The sequence below is a fragment of the Perna viridis genome, chromosome 2, assembly GCF_037379345.1.
Source record: "Perna viridis isolate PV_CMFRI_1.1 ecotype Kerala chromosome 2, ASM3737934v1, whole genome shotgun sequence".
Lineage (NCBI taxonomy): Eukaryota > Metazoa > Mollusca > Bivalvia > Mytilida > Mytilidae > Perna > Perna viridis.
The window spans coordinates 13129528-13156953 of NC_142446.1; the positions used below are offsets into that span (position 1 = coordinate 13129528).

The window sequence follows — 27426 nt, forward strand, 5'->3', positions numbered from 1 at the left end:
ACTTTGCATTTGAACGGAAGTGGAAGAAGAACCACCGGTAGAGTTGAGACAACTTGCCTAACAATTGTTTGTAATGTGAATTTAAACAGACCAGAAAACATGTCTGAAATATTAAATGATCTGAAGAAAAAATACAAGGTACACGAAGAGACAGAAAGCTATTTTAAAACACGGGCTGAAAATGGGAATAAGCCATACCACGAACTGTCACTTGATGAGGCCAGACTCCAGAGAGAGGAGATAGCCAAACAGTACGGAGGAGATGTAGAATTTGAGGGCAGCGTAAAAGATTTTACAGTTCCATCTCCATACGCAAAAGGTACACATGTATATTATTAAATAATATTTACAGGACACTTCATTTTGCTTACTGTCTGTACTTTTGCTTAAAATTTTACTCTATAGTTAATGGTACAAAGCAAATTGTAATCATGGAGGGGAGCATTTTTAAGTGATTTTATTCAGGTTGTAGGTCATTTTACTTTTTGTACATGAGTTTCTGGAAGAGATTTTTTACATTTAAATGAAATCAAACCTGAAGTTTAAAAGGAAAGAAAAAAAATCAATGAATTCACCATTTTATTGACTACACAATGTAAGTACATATTCATGTATGTACACTTTGATTTAGTGAATATGACATGTTTTGATTTATAGGGGTATTGCATGAAATCATGATTTTTCACAATTTCTACCTCCAATAATTATTTATGTCACATTTGTTCTCCATCTAGTTATATTTCCTGCTAACTAAAATCCTGAATTTTTTTTAGATAAAAAAAAGTAACTATGTAATAAACATTGAACATGTTGAAATTCTAATTAGGAGATTGAAAAATTAGAAAATTAAAAAATTTAGATCCCAGATTAGAAAACTTTCAATTAATGAGGTAGACCTAGGGTAAGGGACACAATTCTTACAAATCATTGGAACACTTATATTTACCATTTTACATCAATCTGATGTAAGCATCAAAGTAACATGGACTGATTTCATTCTGTTTCAATGTAAAGCTTGAAATGCTTTAGTGCAATGCAATTGAATATGATACAAACATATCACTGATTTCAAGAGTTATGTCCATTACCCTAGGTCTATCTTTATAAATCAGAATGTTTTTCATTTGTACTCTTTAACATTCTGATTGAAAATTTTATTTCTTGTGTGTGTTTGCATCATTTGAAGTCAGATGTCTATGCAATCAATATATTGCTTTTAATGTTGGTGTCTAAAAGATGATGACAACATTTTTTACAAAAACTTACTTTTTGATATAATCACTTTGTTTACTGTATAGCGGGTTATTTTCGCAGGGCTAAATTTTCGAGATTTTGAAAGCCAAACATCTGGAAGATATTATCTTGGGTTTTTTTTTTTTGAGGTCTGAAGAGGTGTGACAAAATATTTTCGCAGGTGAAGCCCTATGTATGTGTAATTTTTACCATTGTTTCAATAATATTAGAGTCAAAACATGACAAATTTTCCCTTACAATAAAACTTTTTATAGAATACCCTGAATGGATTTTAATGTTGAAACTAAAGTTGTAAGAAGTACAATATTTTATTAGTTACAAGGTAAAACATACATGCAAATAAAACACATAAAATATATCGTTTAATCCAGTTAAAATTTCATGCTTGTTCATTTTGATCGTGACATTCGGCAAAGCGGAAGTTTGTACTCAAGGTAAACGTCTACGCAGTTGTTGCCGATCCGCAAAAATAACCCGCTATACGGTATATGCACTGATTCTAGAACAAATAGTTTAACTAGAGCTACCAGTACATATATTTTGTACATTTGTATGTTGTTAAGACATGATATATAGTTTTGAGTATAATTTTATGTATTTTGTGGGAGTAATGCCTCTTTTAAAATTAGAAATTTCATAAAATATTGCACTAAAGTGGATTTTTTTTAAGCCAAATTCATGAAACTTTGTATGCAGTAAGGACATGATATGTACAATGTAGTTTTAAATATTACTAAAAATTTTGACATGCTCAGTTTGGAGGGAGTAATGCTCCTTTGAACTTTGAAATTTCCACTGAAGCAGATTATTGTACAATATTAGGTTAACTCTTAAGAAACTACATTTGTATTGAACTGAATTTCATGAAATTGTAGATAGTGAGGACGCAATGAATATATAGTTATACTTTAAACGTTCACTAACGTAATGCAATGCATGTATTTTGATTTATTATAAATTTGAAAGTTTACATTCCCCACTCATTTACACTAAACTGTAATTGTACATCCTCAGGGGTTTAACTTGACTATCAATATAGGTAAGGTAGATGTCTTTGAATTTCAAACTCCTATGCAAAATTATCCAGGTCATGTGAAATTTGAGTCCCAAAATTATCCAAGGAGATGAAAATTTGACCCAGAATAATTCAAGTCTGGTTACATTGAATATTTTAATGATTTCAGTTGGCTGAACAAATTTTCAGAAAGTATTCCCTAAGTCAACCAGAAGTATGTTAATTGTAAACAGAAATTTCTGGGAAATAAGAAAATTTACACCCAAATCTCTTGATATTATGAAAATATAGACCCAAAATCTCAACTTCTGAGATGAAATCCTGACCAGCTGATTGCCACACATCCCATATCTTAATATATATAAGTTAACTCACTCCATACAGTCTTGTACATGTAATACTACATGTGTGCCTATGTAAAAGAATGACAGTTACAAGAAGGCCCTATTTAATGTTGATGAAGTATTACCTGTGCAGAGTTAGCAATTTCAAGAATAAAATTTGTGATCCAATGAATAAGAGCTCATTTAGGATACTGACTATTGATTTACTATTAATAGTAGACACATAAAAATCTTATTCAATTGGTTTCACATTTTTTCTAGTGCAGATGTACTTCATAATTGTTCTCTTAAATATGTTACATACAGGTACCTTTTTTAAAGGAAATAAATGGTACCATAATATTTGCATTTGTCCTTGCCTGTAATGCTGTATATATCTGGCTTGGTATTCTTAATGAAGGAAATATGTACAATGTATACACAGATTATCAAGTATTTTTGTAGTCTAACGTTCTTAGACTGTAGGACATGCTGATTAGCAGCATCTAACAGAAATAAGATGATAAGATCTCTGACATGATAAAGATTCCTGATCTAATTTACCTTTGGGAATATTTGAAGAATGTGCCATGATAATTAGAAGGGGGTGTGTAATTATCAATGATAATCAGATATGACATAAATATGATAATTGTATTATTAAGGCATTTGTGCTGTGCAGGTTGGATTTATATTGCTGATTGCCCAGACTGAATCTGATCATTACATTTTTTGAATTTTTTGTAAACATCTCAGGCGAAAAAAAATGATATGTCTGTTTCCTGCTACCCTAACTACCGTGTTTTTTTTGTGCCTACCCTAAATATTTTTTATAGCCATTTTGGCTCAAGCACTGTAAAAGTCTATATTGTGTCCCCATTAACACAATACAAAATGTTTTTGAAAAATAAAAAAATTCCCTACCTGTATGTACCTTTCCTATTTTTTTTCTTGCTGGTACATGTAACAGGAAACAAGACGTATATTTTTTTTGTGCCTGAATGTGTTGCTGCTCTAGGCAAAAAAGTGCCCATTCTGTAAAATCTTTTCTGTTTCTTAGCTCACCTTGCCATAGGCCATGTGAGTTATTGCTATTACTTGGTGTCTGTTGTCATCATCGTTAACAATTTTTCAAACATCTTCTCTTCTGAAACTACTGATTGGATTTGGATGAAACTTAGCACGATTGTTCCTTAGGTATCTTGCACAAAATTTGTGCTTCGATTTTTAATCTGTCCAAGAACATACCCACCTTTGCTGAAAATAGAACATAGGGGTCAGACAGCAGTTTTTCACATATATCTCCAAAACCGGTAGGTTTTATCAAGTTATGACATGGGTAAAAGTGTTTTGCATGATTAGATCTGTCTGGGGACAAATTTTGATGAAAATCTGTTAACCCATGGAGTTATTGCCATTTTTCCATTTTTTGGCTACTTTTATGTTATTATTTCAAAAATCTACAATTCAGAATCAAATGAAACTTGGAAAGATTGTTTCTTTGGGTATTCTGCACAAACTGATTATTTGAAATTTGTTTGAAATGTTGAAAAACATGGCCACTGTTACTAAAAATAGAACATAGGGGTCAAAGTACAGGTTTTTTTGCAAATAACCGAAAAATCATTGAATTTAGCAAAATTCTGATTGAAGTTTATTTGTTCACCCTTCAGACCTATGCTGAAATTTTCAAAATGATTTGTCTTGCAATGTATGAGTTATGGCTCCTGAAACATATTTTTTTCTCATTTTTTAAATGTATAACTTTGAAAATCTGAAACCATACAACAAAATTTTATGAAAGTTGGCATAATTGTTCCTCAGGGTATCCTGCACAAATTGATTATTTAAAATTGTTTATATGTCAAAAAAAACATGGCCGTCATTACTAAAAATAGAGCATAGGGGTCGAAATGCTTTTGTTTTTGCTATTTTTTCCTCAACTATAGAAGAATAATGAAGATGAAAGCTATGTTGTATAGCCATATTTAACTTCATTTTATGTACTTTATCAGCAAATGTATACTGGGCTAATGCTCCTCATACCCATTGGAATAACAGGGCAGATGGGGACCCCTGTCCAAATTTTTTCCAGAGGTTCTAAAAACACTTTGAAGACATTTCAACATTTTCCAATGCCTTAGATACTCAGGTGAACTTACAGCATTCATCAATATATGCTCTTTTACAGCAATTTTTAGTCAAACATGGTAACAAAGCATGGTACCTTCACTTTCTTAGATAATATGGCATGGTTTGCCAGGTCAGCATTTCAGGCTCTTCAAGGGCCTCTTGTATTTATTCAATGTCCTTTTATATTATAATATTTTTCTAACAAAGGAAATGATAAGAGTTAAAGTTCCTGTTTATTGATTTTGACTGACACTCTTTCCATTATTTTTGAGAGTTTTCTTATTACCTCAGTACAAACAATTCATTTAATGTTTTGATTGAACATTCATGTGTCAACTGTTTAAAAATTAGCTTTAATTCTAATAGCCACTTCAAATAAAAATAAAATGTATGTTGAAAATATTGATGGATTCCATTATATAATGTATGACTTTATTTGTTTAGCCTTGGGTGATAATACATTTTCACCTGATTGAAGCTACATTATTTAGACTCTATTTACAAAATGTAGTGTATCCTATGTCCTCTTACATGTTCCTCTAAATACCTGTTGTACTGTTTTAGTGATATGATCTGAAGTACATGTAATAGCAAGAATGATATTTGTTACTTTTATAAACATGTACCTTGTTTCTAGATGGGACATTATTTAAATATTTTTCAGTTACACTTAACACAATATCCCAGAAACACTTACCAGTACTCCAATTTTGATTTGTTTCTTTCTGTTGATGTGAACTCCCTTTTGATTTACAGAAATTTCTCATTTCTCATTCTTGATTTACTGGACTTAAGTTATAAATTAACAAGTACTAACTTTAAAAAAAAATAGCAGACACATTTTCTTGTTTGTTCATTAAAAATCCAAAATTTGATTTTGTTTAGTGAATTGTAGAATCGCTGTGCTATTTCGTATTTCAATTATTTAATTGGTTCAACAAGTTAAGCTATTTCTAATTATGCAATATATAAAAGATTATTCATAATTCAATATATAAATGTGATTGAAAATATTCCCGACACCAATACCCCTAATGGAGCCATAAATTTCAAGGTTGCCATTACATTTGTCCAATGAAATTCGTGATTACGCCTCAAATAATAGTCAAATTGAAAAAATAAGGATAAACTAAAAGGAAAGAATGAAGATCCACTTCAAACATATCCAAACGCAAGCTTTTTGTTTGTTGTAAATGGTTAATACAAACTCTGATTCAAATTTACCATCCTAATTACAAAGAACATTCAATTTAATTCAATATTCATGTGGCATCATAGCAGTGTAACATTTTGCGTAGTATTCAGGTTCAATGCTGGTTTACATGGATACTCAGTCTTTACATGAACATAAAACTCTCTGACATTGCATAATTAATTGTTTGTTGGGGTTTAACGTCCGAGCAGCAATATTTCAGCTATATTTAAACTACAAACTACTAAAAATGTAGTTGGCCTTTCCTAGTTTCCTAACTTTTCAAGTCAAAACAGCTCTATTATCATAACATATGGCCAAGGATTTATATATGGCAAGGATTAGAATCTTGCTTAATTTTACATAGTACAATAATGAATATGTTGCGTGGGGTGATATACAGCAAGATTACCCATGATGCATTTTGTTAATGCTGAGCTTGCCCTGTTAATGGCAGATGATTTCCATCACTTCAACACTTCATCAAGATAAATGCAGGTATTCTGACCCATATGGTTTGAAAAAAATACTAAAATATCCCACCTCAAGATGCCTCCAGACAATGTTTTGTTTTGACCAATACCTTGATTTGAGACCTTAATCTCTTAACAAATTTTCAACCTGGTCCCACCTTCAAAGGAGGTCTTCTCTCCTCATTTAAAATTCAAACTCCTTGTTCCAAACATGATCAGTGGTCATAAAATTTGTTTAAAATTGATCAGAAATGTTATGAGGGTGTATACAAGGAGTTTATAACTGTAGCTTTTCCTGCATTTGTGATACCAACGTTTTTATATGCATTGGTTTTGACTTCTGACTTCGTAGCCCCGCCTTTGTGGGCGGTTTCCCTCCTTATTTCGAATTCAAACTCCTTCTTCAAAACCTGAATGATTATCATAAAATTTGTTTTAAATTGAACAAAAATATATGCTGAGGGTGTATATAAGAAATTTTACAGCTGTAGCCACCCATTGTTTCGTGAAATCAATGTTTTTATTGACTAACTGTTGATATAAAAAAAATGGCAGCCAGAGTCATGTCCTCAAGAAAGGTATTCTCTCCTAAATTGAATCTAACTGTGTATATAAGGATGTTTATAACTGTAGCTTCCTCTGCTTTCGGGATATCAATGTATTATATGACCTAATTTTGACTTCAATAGCAGTGTAGGTGGCAAGTAGCTGTGGCGAGTATACAGAAAACATGTGAGATATTGCAAAAAACTATGCGAATCCTTCTGTATTTAACTCCTTGATATGGCCAAGTAGCAAAATAGAACGATTATTACAAAAAGCAAAATCACCCAACCACACTCAGACTGATACCATTCCTGAGAAAGTTGCATAGACAAAATTTCTTTTCTAAGAAAAGTTTTATTTTTATTTGTGATCTCTGGGCTTCCGATGTCACGAGGCAGTAACCTATACTGGTCATTTGCCTTATTAGAGTGATCAGACAGAGGGGAATATAATGACTGGATTATTCAGATTACTAATTAATTTAATGACTTTTAATGACAATTAATGATAGAACATTCCCTTCCAACATGTCAGTACAATGCAAAGAAAGGTTCCATTTTTAGCTCACCTAGACTGAAGTTTCCAGTGAACTTATGCCATCACTATGCATCCTACATGTGTAAACTTTTCACATTTTGCTCAAATACATGAAAACTCCTTGACAGATTTTAACCAAACTTGATAAAATGATGTATGCAGATGCCTTTTCAAAAGATCCAGTTTTGGTTCAGCTTGATTAAACAGGGCCACCAGAGGCCAATTAAGTTTCTGATTGGCCAATTTTCAAAGATCAACTTCTCTGAAACTACAGGTGCCAATGCTTTGAAACTTCATAGGGTTAGTGACCACAATGCCCTCTACAAATGGTCCACTTTTTGTGGCCCCATTTGCCAATGTTTTTAAACTTGATGGGGTTAATTACATCATGACTTCTTCCTAAGGTTTACTTTTTGTGTGGCACAGGTGGTTCAGTGGGTGACTGTTGCCTCTCAGAGTTGCTATTGAAACCCTATGGGGAAACTCATTTTGGCTTAGATCTTTGCTTTTACTGATCCAGTGGTGACCAAACTTGGCAGAAATAATAATTATATGGACAACTTTAACACCTGATAAAATTTTGGTTCTGCTTGTTTAAACAAGATGGCCACCAGAGGCCATTTAAGCTTTAAATGATCAAATGATATGGCCACATGATTTCTCCAGGTGATAGATTCAGGCTCTCTAGGGCCTCTAGTTATAAATGCACAAAACTGTGGGTGATACATCAGGATGGTTTCGGGGGTTGGGCTATACTTTTGTTTAAAATTAGGCCAAAAAAATAAGGGACAAAAAATATAGCATGGAACTCCCTTTATTTAAATAAGTTTCTTGATGGGAACCACTACCCCCATTTTGTAAATATTTGGATCCACCTGGGCCTGTATGAAATGTCTGAAGACAGCTCTTCCAATAGATACTCAGCATTCCTCTTTATATTTCCTTTCTAGGATTAATGGCTGTTAATAATTTCATAGGGTTTTCATTTCTAGCTAAACATCAAATGGTTTAACTAAAATAAAGCATTTGTAAGCAGCTTGAATATATTGTCAGTGAACAACTAGTTTATTCAGGTAAATGCACAGAAAACAACAGGAAAAGAGGTTAGATATCAACTATTTTTAATTGGATCTTTGTTACATTAATTCAAACCAAAGTAATCAGCATAATTTTTTAGTTGGCAGTAAGTTGTTTATTGGTGAAAATTACATAAAATCAAACTTGGTATATTAGAAATACCTGCTAAGGTGGCCCAACTATCTTCATTTGAACCTTAACAGGGTGTGCCAATTGAACTAGTTCCCTGCAGTGGTGTAAGAGATAAATGCACATTTTGACTATAAACGGAAAATGAAAATATCTGATGAAAACATGAAATCTAAACATAAAATGTGTAGTTATGTTATAGAACCATCCAATACTGGTGTTTTCAATTACACATTTCAGATACTTTTTTCATTTACCAGTAGCCTAATCAATGATGGTGCTTAATTGGAGTTTTTGTATATAAGAACTAAAAGAAAGAATTGATAATACATGTACTTAAGTTCCCCTTTCATTTTCATTTACTGTTTTGTTTAAAACATGAAAAATATTGTCATTTTCTGTTGAATAGCTTAGAGCCTCAGGTGTGATACATGTACTAGTGTTATATTTATGCCTTTGTAAGTAGAAAAATATTGAGTAGTGTTATCCAGTAGGATCATTGGACTGCCTCTATATATTTTTACCAATTATTTCCTGATTCACGGACCAAGAATTCCTTTAGGTATTATATGTATTAACTAGTTGACTTTTTGTTTCTATTTTTTTATGTTACTGGTTGATAGCAGTTATAGATTGGTAACCATGACTCAGAGACCTATATCACTTTGTTCTATTACAGATGGAGTGCCTATCACTGTTTACAGATCTAAGAATTGTTCCATGGTTGTTGCTCCATCCGTATTTGTATATTTCCATGGTGGAGGGAACGTGGTTGGTTCACGAAAAACTGTAGATGCTGTTTGTAAAATATTTTCTAGGTAAAATACTCTGATTGTCATAGAATTATTAAGAAACAAACATGAAACCTAGAAAAGCACTGTACATGCGTATTTGTTCAACTCGGGTCATTTATGGATGGTATTTAGGTAGTAATCATTATTTATCTACATGTAGATAACACACTGGTAACCCAATCAGAAATCTGTCTGGATATTGTAAACCATCTATACACAAAGTAGTGAGAAAATGTGAAGACAACTTCCCAGTAATGATCCCCTGATCAATATATTTTCATATCTGAGACTAAATGAAATTGATGAAGATTGGCAAGCTACTGTTACAATCTGTTTGTTTGACTACCAGTTATATATAATTTGTTGGTTGTTGATAATTAAATGTTTTGCCATTTTTGATAAAAATCAAGGAAATGAATATTGAAACTTTAATGTCCATGCTGTGGTAGATTCCAATCAATGTTGTCTAAATTAACTTGTTCATGTCTGAAAAATGTTGTCTATTTTTTTCCTTTTAAATGGTTTGATTAATCAACTTTTAAGTTTTTATACTGCAGGCACGCAGCAATAAGTTAGTGTATGATATCCTGTCATTATAGTTGTCATCAGTGTTGTCCATGTTCTTGTCTGCATACACTTGGTTTTGATGCAATTACTTGAATAGAAGTTGGTTGGTCTTGGTAAAATTTTATAACAAAGGTTCCATACCACTGCAGGAAGGTTGGTAGTTTAGGTTATGACCCCAACCATTTAGGAATTAGGGTCCAAAATAGGACCAAAAGCAAGTACATTGTATTTCATAAAACTGAACTATGTATGGTAAGGAATATTCTGTTAGCTCAAAGGTCAGACTTGGTTTGATGTTGGGGTCATGAAGGAATTTTTCTAGTTTCCAAACAATAATAGTGTATTGATCTCTTTGAAATTGCACAGTACATTTTGTACCAAGCCACAAAAGGGAGTTGCTGATTGATATTTGTGTTCATAATCTTATTGTGTAGAAAAAGGGGCCAGGAGGAAGCATTTTGTTAAACTTGACCATATGACTTCAGTGATAGTGTATGAATATGCAAGACTGTACCACAAGATTCCACACCACTTATGTCAGGCTGGGATTGTTTCTTGAGTTTTATTATTTTCATGCCTAAAAGGACCAAAAACTACCATTTTTCCTGGTTTTGGGCAATAACTTGAATATACATGTACTGGTAAATCTACTGTTTAAAACTGAAGTACAAGGGTCCATACCACAAAAGGAAGTTTTTTTTTGTGGATTAAAGAGTTGTAGCCCTTAATTATTTGAAACTGGGTGCCACAATACTGTCAGAGATAAAGTTTATTTTTGAAATTTGTACGAAATACTTATTTTTTATGTTTATTGCTAATTTTAAAGGTCCTGGACCACTATCTTTTTGTCAGAATCATTGTTGTGTCAAACATTTAATTGCAATTCAAATTCAGAATGTATCAATCTTGAACATTGTGTTCATGCTTGCCCACCCCACCCACCTTGTTTGAACTATGTGGTCATATCAAGCTGATGCATAGAAGCATGCTTTAAGTATATATTTCACTAAATTTGTTGTGTCAAATATTTAATTGTAATTCAAATTCAGACTGTATCAATCTTGAACATTGTGTTCATGCTTGCCCACCCACCTTGTTTGAACTATGTGGTCATATCAAGCGGATGCATAGAAGCATGCTTTAAGTATATATTTCACTAAATTTGTCACTTTGAATATTGTACATTTTGTAGTAACAAAAGACAAAATAATATCCATTTCACATTTTAACTTGCATTAAGAAACATGTTGCCATGGTAAACCATGATATTGATGATGGTTTTATGTGAATAACCAATTGACTGACAGTATTACATGATTTGTTGCCCTACAGGGATGCTCCTTGTGTGGTAGTCAATGTTGAGTACAGACTTGGACCAGAACATAGGTTCCCTGCCAACCATGAGGATGCTGTCTGTGTTGTACGATGGGTCAAAATGAACAAAGGACTTATAGGTGACTCAAAATAGATTGACTTTCATGTTAATATGTTTTATAAATAGTTGTTGCTTGCATGGATAGTGAAACCTCATATTTTAGTTATGCTTAAATATATTTTTAAACCTGTCACTTATATTATAAGCACATGAATTATTTGATACACTACTTTTTTATTCCTATTTATACTTCCACAAAAAAATTTGGGGAGGTATATAGCAATCACCCCATTTGTCTGTCTGTCCATGTTTACACTTCATAAGCACAACTCCTCTGAAACTGCTGAAGGAATTTTGATGTTATTTTATAAGGTTGGGTATCATATGTGCTTGAAGGAATATAATTACTGTTGGATGACTCCAAAGGGAGATAAAATCCAAATAAAAGTTTTACATTTGAGTCCATTTGAATCGGGGTGTATTCTTTTTGTGAGCTTGCTTACAGTATTTCTAGTTTACACAAACTTCTTATGTTAAAATTATAGTTGAAATGGTTAATACTTTGAAGAAAATACTGATTTTACATTGATACCTAGAGTGGTAGATTTTGCTAACCTTACACCTGTGGCGTAGACTGTTCATGTACAGTTCAATTTACCTGTATGGTCAAGGAAGTAATATTAGTGGGGCAGGAACCTGACAAAATATTTCAAATTATGGTACAAGCTCCAAATTTTACACACATATTCTTCAATATATGCTCTTTCAAAAGAAATAGTGAGCCACTTTGATTTCACCATTTTTAGCTCACATGGTCAAGGGGCATGTGAGCTATTGCCATCACTTGGCATCCGTCATTAACTATTTTTCAAAACTTTTCTTCTCTGACACTACTTGACCAATTGGAACCAAACTTGATATGAATGTTCCTTGGGGTATCCTACATAGAACTGTTTTAGGGAATTTTGATCCATTGAATAACATGACCGTTGTTATTAAAAATAGAACATAGGGGTCAGACCTTAGTTTTTCACATATATCTCCAAAACCGTTAGGCTTAGCCAAATTGACATGGTAAAAGTGTTCAGCAAGATGAGATCTATCTGTGGGCCAATTTTCATATTAATCTGTTAAGCCATTTTGGAGTTATTACCCTTTTTCAATGTTTTTTTGCTATTTTTTGTGTTATTTTCTTTCAAAAATCTTCTCCTCTGATACTACTTGACCAATTGGAACCAAACAGTATGAATGTTCCTTGGGGTAGCTTGCATTAAATTGTTGTGGGGATTTTTTATCCACTGAAAATAGAACATAGGGGTCAGACAGTTGTTTTTTGCATGTATCTCAAAAACCATTCAGCCAAACTCTTTCAATTGCTGAAATGATCCTTCTTATAAGGCCTTCAAAAATCTTTAGGGAGCAAATTTGTCAGGCGACTACTTGTAGGAGTTATACCTTTGAAAGATGAAAAATGAGTTGTTTTTTTTTTTTACAGTTTTCAGCCAATATCTTGAAAACTATAATAAATAGAAACTTTCAATTGCTGAAATGATCCTTATGATAAGTCCTACCAAAGTCTTCTTGAGTCAAAATTGTTTGACAATTCCTTGTTAAATTTAATACCCTTGAAAGACAAACTTTTACTAGGTGAGCAATTCAAGTTCCTGGGAGTCTTGTTTATGAAAGTTATACAGTGATATTTGAGAAATGGCCAAGTCAGAATCAGTTACTCCATTTTCAGTTTGAGACTAGATATCAGGGCCATGCTCAACCATTGATACTAGAGCTAAACGGGAGTTCGGAATGTTTTCAGTCATGGATACATTTGTCGAAAGTGTTATTGAAACGTACCTTGTGTTGACACATATCCTTTTGCGTGATCTCAGCTGCTTATCTCTGATACACAGCATTGGTATGATCGCTAGCAGTGATCATTGCCTGACCAACATCTTTTTCGAATACAAGTATTACATGTACCTCCCCTCTTGTGGTAAGCTTTTGTCTGTTTTTTTGGGCTAGTTCAGTTGACATAAACCTCGCAAACTTTTCTCATACAATGACAAAAGACCAGCAAATTTAAAGACATTACAACCAGGATTTGCCCTTTGAGATTCTACTAGGTATATGGATAATAAGTTCTGCAAATACCAGTTTGTCAGTGTGTTCTTCCTCTTTCTTATCATAAAAATCACTCTTATTTAACACCTTCTTTTCATGGTTGTAAAAGGCGGTAAGGCATTTTTTGCTTGTATTTAAACTCCTATGCAGTGACATTTTGCAGAAAGGTTTTGATCTTGCGAGACAAAAGCACAGCATTTAAGTCTGTTATTTAGTTGCGTCGCCATTCACTCTTGTTCTACTGTTATGATGGATTCCTTTTTTCATGCTAGAAGCTTTTTGCATCATCCACTTTCTCGACTGAGCTTCTTTTTCTGGTGAATTTAGATGTTTCACCTATATCCTCAGTTCTAGCACACCTTCATTTCATGGACCTTTCCTGTCTTGTGTCAAGAAAAATCTGACAAAAACATGAACAATTATAACAAGCTGCAATGAAATATATATAACTGTGTTTGATACTACCTATCCTAAACTGTTAAAATCAGATTAAATGTTATGATTTGTAGAAACAATCTGAAACTTTGAAAAGGCTGAGGGATCATCCTTCTGAAGGTGTTGTTCCTACACCGAGCCCAATTGTTCATTTAGCACCATATAACTCCCATGCAGTCTGTATACTATCCGAAGAACATTTGCCCAGTACTTTTTTGTTCCGCACACTTTGTTAATCTGGATGTGACACCTTAATCTGAATTGGGGGTGAATCAAGATGCATTTGGGAGAATTTTTTTCAAAGCTGGTACTAAACCCCATGCCGAGTTTCACGGATGCAAGATTCAGAAAAAAAAAGTCTAAAACTGTTATTTTTTTTATCAAAGCCTGCCAAAAACATATATTTTACTGATATTTAGAGGTTAAAATATTTCACAGTAATGTGTAATAGTTTAATAAATTAATATCATTGTATAAGATGAAATTACCACATTTAAAAGATATTGGGAAAAATTTGAAAATCTGAAAATATCAGTTTTTCCAACATTTTGGCTTTTTAAAGTATCTTAAATACATATTTTATTTATGTATACAGTTTAAAATCGATGTAATCTCATGTGTGCAAAATAGGGCGAGTAGATAGAAATTTTTATTGAGCCATCCTGTAATTGAATGGCAAATTTTGAACTTTTTCGGCAAAATTGATTGGCGCATGCGAAAACAAAGAACAAAGTCAAGTGACTATATTTAGATATCCTTAATATATCTGTACTTTTACATTACCCGAAATCATTTGAATAATGACATTATCCAAATTTAACTTGACCTAAAGACCTTTCTTTAAAAAAAAATGCAAAATCAAGGTGGCTCATGGTTTTATTTCAAAAATCATACAATAAGGTATAACTGTGCATACTTTGGTGCTTGTATAATAATTTGTAACATTTTGGTCAAAATCTGAGGTTATCCGCTCCACTAATGCACTATATATGACTGTGCCACACATATATATGTATAGATTTAAGTCCTGTGCTAAAATGGTACAGTCCATTTGACAATACTGAAACAACCATGACTGTGCCACACATTTGAGTTTAGGTCTGTGGCTGTGCTACATATATATACACTGAGAAGTCTGTGCCATGCATATATACAAAGGTCTGACATTTTTATAGGTGCTGTAAATGAGAGTACAGTTGGTGTTGGTGGTGATAGTGCTGGAGGCAGGATAGCTGCTTCGGTGTGTCATGAGGAGTTAAATATTAATTACCAAGTAAGACAACTTTTAAAAGTAAAATGAATCCTCCAATCAGGTTTTCTGTGAACCAAAACATGTTTGTGTTTTGCAATTCTTTGTGTAAAAAAACTTGTGTAACAAATATCTTTAACTCACCATATATTTTATGAGAAAAATGTGATTAATTGGTTGACAGTGAATTAATATACCGGAATGCATTTAACTCTGTTTATAAGCTAATTATGTCCTATGAAATGAGTTGCAAGGTACAATGTTTTTGACCCGTCTGTTGGTCCATTGGCTCCTCCATCTATCTGTCCAATTGTCCTTTCCTCTGTCCATTGCTGTGTCCTTTCAATCTTTTTGAAATTTAAAGAGATTGTTACTATGGACATGGCAGAGGGCTCTATAGTTTTTGTATGTTTTTGCCTCACTCCTTTCAAAAATAAGCTGAAAGTGGGGGGAAGTTAAGGTTTTGTTATTAGAAGAAATTGGAAAAGTTTATTGTGGATTCGATTTTAATGATTCGGATGTCAATATGTTCCTTTTGATATTATGTTTAAAAAATTTTCACGGGGTAGACAAATTTTTAACCATTTTGGAGTTCAAGGGGTACAAAATCAAGCCACACCCAAATAAGTCAGGTTTTGGCATTTTTACTTGACTGCAAAAAAATTGTGATAGTATATTGGTGTGGTGCTGTCGTCGCCCGTAGACACTTGGTTTTTGTGCCATAGTCTGAGCACCAGTTGATTGTTCGTTATAAAATTTTATAACTAGGTTACAAACTACAAAAGGAAGATTTTTTTTGCTTTTTTGGGGGGTTATAGCCTCTACCGTTTTAGAATTAAGGATCAAAAAGGGGTTTAAAACAGGCATTTCATAAAATTCAACAATAGAACTACAGTAGAAGCTAATGAATGTCTATGATATTGTTTCACAATATTTTATACCAAAATGGTCAGGCTTGAATTGATGTTGGGGGTAAAGACTTGAGCTTAAGAAATTAGGGGCAGAAAAGGGGGCCAGAAACATGCATTTTCCTGATATCTATACAATAACTTGACTAAGGTCATTTATTATTAATAAATTGGTTTACATATTTTTTTTTTAAATAGGGATTGTTTGTGGGGGGAAAAAGAAAAAAGGTGGTGTAAAGCCATATGAATTTGAGAATGGTACTTACCATTTTCACTTGACCAGATGTTTTGCATGTAATATAATGAATAGATATTTGTAAGCCCCTTTTTGTAGAGATTTCTCCCAACCTAATGGAAATCATGCAGTTTAAATTCATAATTTTTTTTTAAGGAAACAGGAACCTATTTACTCAAAATTACTACTGTTCAAGATAGACTGTGCTCATTTTAAAGAGCAGATTAGATTAAAGAATAACATTTTAGTTTCCCAAAGATCTGTAGACCAACAAATTAAAAATAAATGGTCTAAAAGTGAATGAATCTCTTTGAAAATTGTATTACAAGGTGCCATACCAGCACAAAATGCTGGGTTTGATTTTGTGGGTTAAGACGAATCTTGTAGAAATTAGGGGCCTGAAAAAGGCATTTTCCTGGTCTACCCTGGTGTTGGTCACCTTTCAATAGTTATTGAAGGAGCAGCCCAGCGTCCAAAAACATATCTGCAATGGCATTGATAACCTAGTTGACAAAACACTATGGTTAGAAAGTGTACATTTCAATGACAAGCCAACAATAACATAGAATATCCCTACGGTTCTACATTTTTTCTTTCTTCTCCACCATCTTGTCAATCTCAAACCAATGTACATTGGACTGTGAACTCAAGGAAAACAATTTTTTAATACAACATTTGTTGTAATGTAGAAGTTCATTCAATAACCTTGTAAATTTCAAATTGTTCATGATTTTAAATTAATCATTATCTTTCATTGCAAACAGTATATTTAAGAGACAATCTGTGACCATTAAATTCACAATGGAAGTCTACAAATCTTCAATTACAATGCTCTTGTCTCTTAAATCTACTGTCTGCAATGAAAGATTATGATTAATTTAAAATCATGAACAATTTTCCTACTCTCCTGGTGCACCTGGTCCATGCTCCTAGTTTTTAGTGGAGTCTGAGTTGCTCATTTGCTTTTGTTACTTTGTATGTATGATTTTAGTTAATTTGTGTTCTTTGTTATGTATGTCTGTTTTCCATGTCTGGTCTTTTTCCCTGGATTGCATTCTTTTGATTACTGCTATAACCTTGGTTCCCTTGATTCCTCCTCCACACTACTCTGTGTGTGCTGTCATTAAGTTTTTCATGATTATTTGTAGAATTTCCATCCATATTACTAAGAATTTTGACCAATTAATATCTAAGAACACATTAACTGATACCTAACATATAGGAAATACATAAAACTACATGATGTCATGATGTATATCAAAATATTTAAAAGTACCCAGTATTGTTTTTCTGTGTTGAATTCTGAAGTTTTAGATACAAATGTTGTTGCAAAGCCTATTACAAACTTTCTTATTGTTTAAATGCTATTTATTCTAGGTTTTAGTGTATCCAAATTTAGATTACAGAAGAAAGTTTAAATCGGATAAAGAATTTGAAAAAGGTCCAGTCCTATCAGAAGAACTTTTACAATGGTATGATTGTTGCAGTACTGTAGATTTTGAAAATTTTGTTTGAACTTGTGTCTGGAATTAGGTAGATGTGAATTATAGGGCAGTAGTAAAATAATGCTAATTATTGACCCCAAAAAATTGAGCAGATATCTGGCAGAATTAATACCAGATAGTACAATCCTGAAATTTTGATTCCTAAATTGCCATGTCAATATTTAAAATTTTTTTACTGTTGACACTTTTTCAAATGGTTTGATCAACGAAATTACTTCTCCCTTTTGTCAATTTTTCTTTCATCCATGGCAGCATTCCTCCAGCACCTGCGTATGGAGTTTCCTTTTGTACTGCTACAAGATTATAGTCATCACTACAAATGGTTTATGGTTGTATTAATTACCTAGTTTGTCTGTCGTGCCGTCCGTCCATCCATCTGTCCTTATTTCTCGTAAGTGCAACTTCTTCTAAACCGCTCGAGGGATTTGGATGACATTTTGTAGGAAAGTTGGATATCATATGTAAATGTGCATTAAGGAATATAATCACTGTCAGAGTACACCAAAGGGAGATAATCCAATTTATGGGTTTTACATGCTAACCTTGGGGCTGTTGCATTTTACTTACACAATAAAATCTGGCTTAGCATGTTGGACTAGTACAAAGCAGGGTCTGTTCAACTTGTCAATCATTTTTGTATTGAAATGCATGAAATATTTGCCATAGTATGTTAAACCATAATCAATCAATCAGTCAATTTAAAGTAATCTTAAGTTATCATTTTGATACATTCATTTACTTGCTCTACTAAATTTTACTACATGTATTATTGAAAGAATACTTTTTAAAAATATTTTTTAATGTTTTATTACACGATAGGTTTAATCACCATTACATTCATGAACATGATTTCGAGAAACCAAGAGCATCACCTCTTCTGTACAAAAGTTTTAACAAAGTACCACCAGCCTTGATTATAATGGCAGAAATTGACATGAATAGAGATCACGGTTATGGTAGGTATAGTTCATGGAAATTGAAACTCTGGTTTCAGTCTGCCGAGAAAATTCATGGAAATTTTAACTCTGGTTTTATTATTAAACACAACCCCTCAAACAAAGTCTGGGGGTATGTATGAATCACCTGGCATGTGCGTCTGTTCTTGTAAGTGCAATTTCTCCTAAACCGCTCAAAGGATTTTGATGAAATTTTATAGGAAAGTTGAGTATCATATGTAGACATGCATGAAGAAATATGATTACTATAGTAGGACTCCAAATGGAGGTAATCCAAATTTTTACGTGTTAAAGCCCCGTAAGTACAACTCCTCTTAAATTGCTTAAGAGATTTTGATAAATTTTCTTAGGAAGGTTAGGTATCATATGTAGATATGCATGAAGGTAAATAATTACTGTTGGAGGACTCAAAAGGGAAATAATCCAAATAAAGGGTTTTACATATTTAATCCCCATAAGTGCAACTCCTCCTAAACCACCCAAGGGATTTTGATAAAATTTTATAGGAAGGTTGAGTATCATATTTAAGTTTTTGAAAAGAAACAATTACTGTTGGATTTTATCCCAAAGGGAGATAATCCAACAAGGGTTTTACCCTTCGGTCCATTTGAAGTTGGAGTATTTTCTTTTGCTCACAGTATTTCTAGTTAATATTAAATCTGCATTAGCTACCAAATTTGTTCAGTTCTGATTCTACTGAATTTTGCTGATTCAATGAAATAAGTTTGTAGTAATGCAATTGAAGCAATAAATGTTGATAATAGATTATACCTACAGAATATTGTGAAAACGTTTTTTTTTTAATAAAAAAATATCACTAGCTGTGATCTAATTATTTTTCGTCATTACTTCTGAAGATTGCAGACAGGACATTCACCTGGATTAAAAATACTTCCACCTTGGTAAAAATAATATGACAATAACAGACACATATAAGCAGGTGTCTTGTTTACATTTCATTTCATCTATTTCCTGATTAGTTTTCAAATACATAATGATAATTACTGACCATATTTGTGCCACATTATATCACAATGTATAAATTTCAAAAGAATCCTTGCGTTATATTTGACTTTTTTCTTTTACTGCTTGTGTCAGTCTTCCTTGCCGTTGATTAACCACTTTCACTTTCAATGAGATTTTTTTTTTAAAGAATCGACGTACAGCACATGCATGGATTAAGGTCACCAGAAGTTACATGCATACAAATTTATCTTGATCGACTTTTTGTCTTGCTAGACAGTAAATGTATTGACACCTATTTCGTGTTTTAATGCCCTTTATTTGTGGCTATTAAATGAAATTATACAGGAAAAATACAATTTAGTAGAAATGATTTAAAGTTAGTTATATTTCAAAGAAACAAAAATTTACGAAATGACAGCTATTGCAGCTTTAGGATAAGATAAGATGATATCTTTTCCTAACCACAAGATTCAAATATGGTGTATGAATTAACAACTTGAATCAACTTTACAACAAGGACATCTACTAATACAAATATGTTATTGATAAGTGTTTGTGCATAGGCAGTAAGTAAATAAAAGTCAGTGTTCATTGGCGTGTATACTTCTGTAAACTTGATAGGACAACAAGCAATAAGTAATGATCAAATCACTTGAACATTTTTTTAAATTAATTTTAATAGAAGTTCAATGATTTGAAATTTACCATATTTTTGACTTTGTGTGTAATTTTGTAGCTTACCATGAAAAGTTGAAGGAGGCTGGTGTTAAATCTCAGACATTTACAGTGAAAGGTGTTACACATGGTTTCTTTGTTATGCCAGGTTTGTAAGACTTTGTGTTTGTCAGTTCTAAGTATTTAAACTTGTGTTTTTGTGTTGTTTCCATAATGATGTAAGTATACTTCCCAAGTATATTAAATACCTTTTCCATTTGCTTATACAGCTATCATCCATAGATTTCATTTGTTGCAGAGATTTCTTTTTTGATAATAAGTTACAACCATATCCCAATAATGTAGATTTGTATTGATTTTCATAAGATACCACCATTTCCCGTTGTGTCTTTAAGCTTCATTTCATTCCATTTTTTTATAAGTTATGATCCCTTTATGCTTATAAGCTACATTTACATTTCTTTCCAATCTTTTATAAGGTGTTTTTATTTTCAAATAAGTTATAAGCTATGATCATTTCCCTTATGCCTATAAACTACATTTCTTTCAGTCTTGTATAAGCTTTGATTATTTCTCTATATTTCTTTAAACAAATTTTAGGGGAATTCTTTTAATAAGCAAAGACTATTTCCAATTTTGGTTTTTGAACTTTTTTTTAAAAGCTATTTTATGAACAATTTTATGTTTGTAAACCTGTTGACCATTATGATTCTGGTATATTTTTTGTTTGTTGATATGCCATATGTTCTCTTACATCTCAGAAAATTCTTTATCATTTGTGACGTAACCAATGTCTAAGACTTTGATTTGAGTTACCACGGAAATTTAGAATATTCTCAGACTTCAGTGTTTTTTAAGTTTTGTGGCACTTTGGCTAGGTGCTATAACTCTTAAAAAGTAAGATTCTTATGTTTATCAGATAATGTGAGGCCAACAAAAATAACTTTTTGGTTATTAGGCATTCCGTCATCTCTTTTGATGGTGCCTCATTACCTAATTTTGTGGCTATATTAATGAAATAAAAATGAAAAACACCTCCTTTGTATTTTTTTCTGTTTATGAACGAGTAATCAAGAGAACCAAGGTTATAGTGGTAATCAAAAGAATGTAATACAGGGACAAAGACCAGACATGGAAAACAGACATACACAACAAAGAACATAAAGTAACTAAAATCATACATACAAAGTAACAAAAGTAAATGAGCAACTCGGACTCCACTAAAAACTGGGAGCATGGACCAGGTGCACCGGTAGGATAAGCGTCCTCTGCTTTTCTAGAAACACCCGCCGAGTTGCTCATTAAAAGTCAAGTCCGGGGTAGACAAACGAGAAAAAGAAAACTATGACCCGTTGAATAAATCAGTTTTCATGGTGCTGATGGATACACCATAACGATCCACGAGTTCATGATGACGACCATAAAACTTCTGTAGTGATGACTTCAATCTTGTAGCAACATAACCCTGTTCCAGAAGCCTATTTGTCAGAGTTCTAGCGCGATACAAAAAGTCTGCGTAGTCCCGGCAAGCTCTGGCATAACGTATGAGTTGTGATATGAACACTCCATACGCAGGAACTGAAGGGATGTTGCCACAGATGAAAGGAAAGTTGACAATTCTGAATGAAAAGTCATCACGTTTGTCGTAAAGTTTGGTCAATAGTTTTCCTTTACCATCGATTTCTAAGTGTAGGTCAAGATATGAGGCTGACTTCACAGTGTCTGTAGTATCTTTTATCTCAAGTTCTTTTGGGTGATGCGATGTATCAAATTCCCGAAATTAGGATTGTTTAAAGATAACACGTCATCTATATAGCGGAAACTGAGTTTGAAGGATCTAGCCAAACAATATTCTTTCTTTCTGATCAGATCAGCTATAAAGTCAGCCTCATAAGAGTGAAGTAATAGGTCAGCTAGTAAAGGAGCACAATTTGTTCCCATTGGAATGCCGACCATTTGTTGAAAAACATGTCCACCACACTGGACAAATATGTTGTCGATTAAAAATTCCAGCATTTTGTAAACATCTTCCTCTGTATATTTGGAAGATGATTTGGAATTATTTCTTACAAAGTATGAGAAATCTCTACCAAGAACTATATATTTGTATCTAGGTGTACCATCTTTTTTGGAAAAACAACGATGTATAATGTTTTTAAGTCGGGATTTTAACTGAGTATGGGGAATAGAAGTATACAGTGTTGAAAAATCATAGGTTTTAATGCTATTATATTCAGAAAATAGTCTTGAACTGATTGTCTCCAAAAGATCTTTGAATTTTTCAGGATCCACATTGAATTAATACCACTACTGGAGTAACAAGTGTTGTGGTAGGACTGTAGACCCTCTTTGACAGTTGTGAGTATAGAAGTTAAAAGTTTTGAAAGAGGTTTGGTGGTACATTTTGCAGATCCAGCTATGAAACGTTGTTTGTATGGATTCTTGTGAAGTTTAGGAATCCAGTACATAGACGGTAAATCACAATCATCGTCCTTGGTAGAGAGACCAAAAGAGGATAGCACAGATTTATGGTTTTCCACAATCTCTTCTTTGGAAAGAGTGGTAGCAGTGTAGGTCTTATCACTGCTATTATTTTCTACGTCTACCTCTGATGATAAACATTGGATATAAAACGTTTCACAGACAAAAACAATGTTGTTTTGGGCTTTGTCTGCTGGTACGACAACGTATTTGTCATGTATAGTAGACAATGTTTTTGCTACATCGGGGTCTTTGAAAACTGATGTAGCCTTGGCACTCATTGACCTACTTAAAACTTTCATTCGTTTCAAAATTAAAGACCTCACGGCCTTCAACCACTCTGACAGAGAATCAATGTCTTCTTGTTCTCGTTTTATCCATTTTCTTGCATAGTCCTCGACGGTATCCATAAGAACTTTAAAGTTATAATTCCAATTTATGGAGCGTGGTTCACGGTACTTGGGACCTTTAGAAAGGATATTACGCAGAGATTCGTTTTCGATAATGGTTAAATCTCCCATAACGACGTGACCAGAAGGACCATATTTGAATGGAGAGGTTTTGCAAGAACAGTCAGGTGGTTTAGCCTCGAAGTCCTCAATCTCGAGGTTCTGCAATAGCCTTTTATAATTGAAAATTTTGGATGCTATGGGTGAAGTATAGGAATATGAAATAATTGGTATGGATTTGTCTTTAAAATATTGGGGAATTTTGTTGGTAACGTTTTTGTGATGGAGGATGTTAGCCAAATCAATTGCATCTATACCTTTGTTGACAAACGGTAGTGGAAGAAATGATCGTTTTTCTTCATCTTGACTTTTCTCACAAACTGGTTTAAAGAGTGTGGAAACCAATATCCAAAATGATGGCAACACGTCTGTATAATGATGAAGTGGGGTCAGAAACAGGAGTGTCAAGACTTGTTTTGTAAAGGGAGTGTAGTAGAGTGAGAGGTATAGAATAAAGTTTGGTTCTAATGTGATGAAGTTCAAGAGGTTTTTGTATGAAAGGAAGGAGACCGTCTATGGAGACATCATGTAACTTAGGTGACGTATAGTGGCGATGGCCATGACTCCTTTCCCGTCTTGGATTTTTGTCAAATAAATTCATCACATTTATGTTATTGTTATATTGGCTTGAAAGGTTTCCTATACTTTTGATGTTGTCATTGCATCCATAAGGTATTGCAGTACCTAGTCTGCGTATCCAGTACTCCTCTCTTTCCCTACGATAGTTTTTACTTAGAACGGGACTGTTCGTAGGATGGTAAATTTTTTCTAAAATATGAACTTTCATGGAGAGGATTGAATGATCTTGTTGATTAAAGTGTTTATAAATTGTCGGGAATTTAGTGGTGTTAATTCCCGAACGATGACCGCACATTCTTTTATTTAATCGTTCTTGCGTTTCTCCGACATATATGAAACCACATAAGTTGCATTCTAATCCATATATTAAGTTAGTTGATTTGCAACTTAAGTCATCGTGACTTCTTGTATGGAAGGTTTTGTTTGTAAGGGAACTGGAGAAGTAAGGGTCAGTTATAAGAATATTGCATGTTTTGCAATTTTTTATACCACATTTTGATATGGTACAATGTGGTTCGTCATCGTTGTAGTCAAATATATCGTTTAAAGTGATGGAACATGGTTTGATAATTTTAAAATAGTCAGAATTTTTGTACTGGAATAGATGGTCTGCAGACTGAACGTGTGATTGGGTATTTTTAGTTGAATTGGTCGGGGTACTTTCCATACCAGATGTGAGTGTGCTAAGATTCCCATCTGGGGACACCACATACTTACAAGACAACAGAGTGTCTGATCTGCTGTCAGGTTCGGACCTTTTTATACTGGGCGACGTCTGAGCCAGTTTTCCTTTCATTCCTCTTGTTAAAACCATTAATTTTAAAAATTATATTACTGGGTTGATGATACCCTCGGGGACAAAATCCACCAGCATAGGTATCGACCCAGTGGTGTGAAAGAGTAATCAAGGGAACCAAGGTTATAGCTGTAATCAAAAGAATGGCATCAAAAAAATAAAAGAAATGGTGACCTCCTTGATAATTGGTTGGTCTGAGAACCAAGGAAATAACATTTAAAGGCCTTGTATAAAAATATAATTATCATATTTTTACATTGAATTGACATGCATGTATCTAAAATGATACTAAGTATTTTACTATTTTTAAGTTATTTGATAAGTAAAATGTCGTTTTTAATATTTGAAAATTTTAACAAGATATATTATTATTTTAATTTGCAGGTCATTTTAAGGAATGCTGTCAAAGGGCACATGAGAAAGTCTCTAAGTTCATCAAAGCTCATTCATAGGTTAACTGATTGGAACAGTGTACCGATGTGTTCAGTTTTACTTTTGTTGCTGAAGTAATTGTTGATGGAAGCTTAGCTTTGAATAATGGAGTATTTTAATGTTAAAGAGATATTAATGTTTTGTCATTTTTTGGTCTTGTTAAGATAGTCAGTTTGAATGAGAAGTTTACAATATTATTTTCTTACTTCTCAAAGCAATATTTGATATTTATTGTGCCTAAGCGAATTGTGTTATGCATGTTACCACTACACTGTATAAGATTTCCACTTGTAAAGTGATAAACCAAAACCATAAACAGGAGTAAAGTAGCTGAGTTATTGAAAAGAGTTGCTTTTATATGTGTAATGATAAGCAGTATTAGGTTGAAGACTTTGTCACAAATTAATGATAACCATGTACTACTGTTACAGCTAGGTAATTGTATATTAGTTAAGTTCATATACTAAAAATAGAATCTAGAGAAATTTTATTAATAGCTATATAATTAGATAATGTTGATGTAGTAATATATTTCTATTGTCATAATGATACTTTATTATCTAGTCTTTTATGTACAAATATTATTCAAACATAATGGTTTTTTATTATCTGTCAGTATTGTTGTGGGTTCCAAACCTAATTTTATAAATCGCACGAACAAAATATTTATAATTTTACTTACTTATTTTATACAGATTAGCATGCATCACCACAACTTGAATCTCTGTGCCCATGTTATGATAATTGCTTTTAAATGCTTTCATCTGAATTAATTGACTGTTATGAGACAATTCATCATCAGTTACTTGATATTGTTCATATGAAATATTAGGCACTGAAATATTTCAGACATAGGATTCTTTTTGATTTATATTAATACTAATTAGAAAAAAAAACGGTATAGTTGAAGAAAACATGGTTACTTTTATTGATATTCTGAAAGAAAAACCCTAGAAGAACAAATAAGCAATAAGTTAGTATTAATTTGAAAAGGCAGGAGGAATTATCATTTTAATGTAAAAACAATTAAATTGATACCCAACTTAGAAATCTTATTTCAGTGCACAAACACATCAAAGTTAATAAATACTCAGTATCATATACATTTAGTCTCAAATATGAAATCCATTTTTTTTGTATGTGCCATTTTTTAATGTCCTAATTAATGTGTACACTTAATAAATATAAAGGACTGCAATAGCTAGTATAGAAAATAAAACCATTTAAGGTAAAATACAAATATATAGGTGTTATCAATTCCCATATTGGAAATGAAGCTTTGTAAACTATAAATAACTACTTGAAAACAATAAATAAAACTTGATGTTCATTTAATACACTTTTTTAATATGATTGTAAAATCATTGTCCATGACAGTTTTATATTGGTAATGACCATGGTAATTTACTTGTAAAATGTTTACAAAGAAATTTAACCTTTGAAGGTCTATATTATGTTTTCTGAATTTCTGATCAATAGCTTTACAAAGAAGACACTGTTTGTTATAATTCACCACCACATACAGTTATTTATAGATGCAAATTTAAATATTTGATGTCATAAATTTTCTAGAAATAATTTTAATTTCTCTAAGCAGTAATGGCAGACATTTATTCTGAGCTGTATTATCATATTTTTTTATCTATTTTATACTTATACAAATCTCCTATTGGTTTGAAATAAGCAGAAAAGTCAAACAAAGCTAGTCAACTTGTTTGATTTATTTTAGATATACAAATCTGCTGCTTAAATACAAATAGTAAGAGCAGCCTGTTATGTACTATCCCTTTGAATGTCATATTAAAATTACTTGTGTTACTGCTTTTGTAATCTGTCTGTATTGTGCAATTTTATTATGTATTTTTGTTGATTTATTGCAGATTAAATAATGTATGCCTTGTGTTTTATTTTTTTGTCACACAGTTTGTCAGTGAAACTTCACTCAAACTACTGAAGAGAAATTTGGTTGGTAGTGAAGGCTGTATGAAGTTGAGCATATTTGTAGAGTCAGGAAGTCATGCTTCTTAGAATTTAGTTTTGGGGTCAGGAGAAACATAAGTTATTACACAGGGTTATACCAACCTATTTCTCCAAAGATATAAAAGATACAGGAAAAAATGACATCTTTAGCCTGAATAGATCATGGGTGAAGATGTAAGAAGACTCA

General features: G+C 32.6%; 1 protein-coding gene across 1 annotated transcript; it reads left to right on the forward strand.

Annotated features, from left to right (window-relative positions):
- LOC148623699 (uncharacterized) lies at positions 1 to 27159 on the forward strand. Its single transcript, XM_088565736.1, has 8 exons — positions 1 to 319; positions 9359 to 9497; positions 11373 to 11494; positions 15144 to 15241; positions 17738 to 17832; positions 18685 to 18821; positions 20524 to 20610; positions 25212 to 27159. Exons 1-8 carry the CDS (start codon positions 100 to 102, stop codon positions 25277 to 25279), a joined length of 966 nt encoding a protein of 321 aa, XP_088421862.1. The 5' UTR covers positions 1 to 99; the 3' UTR covers positions 25280 to 27159.
- Positions 27160 to 27426: the final 267 nt, after the last annotated feature.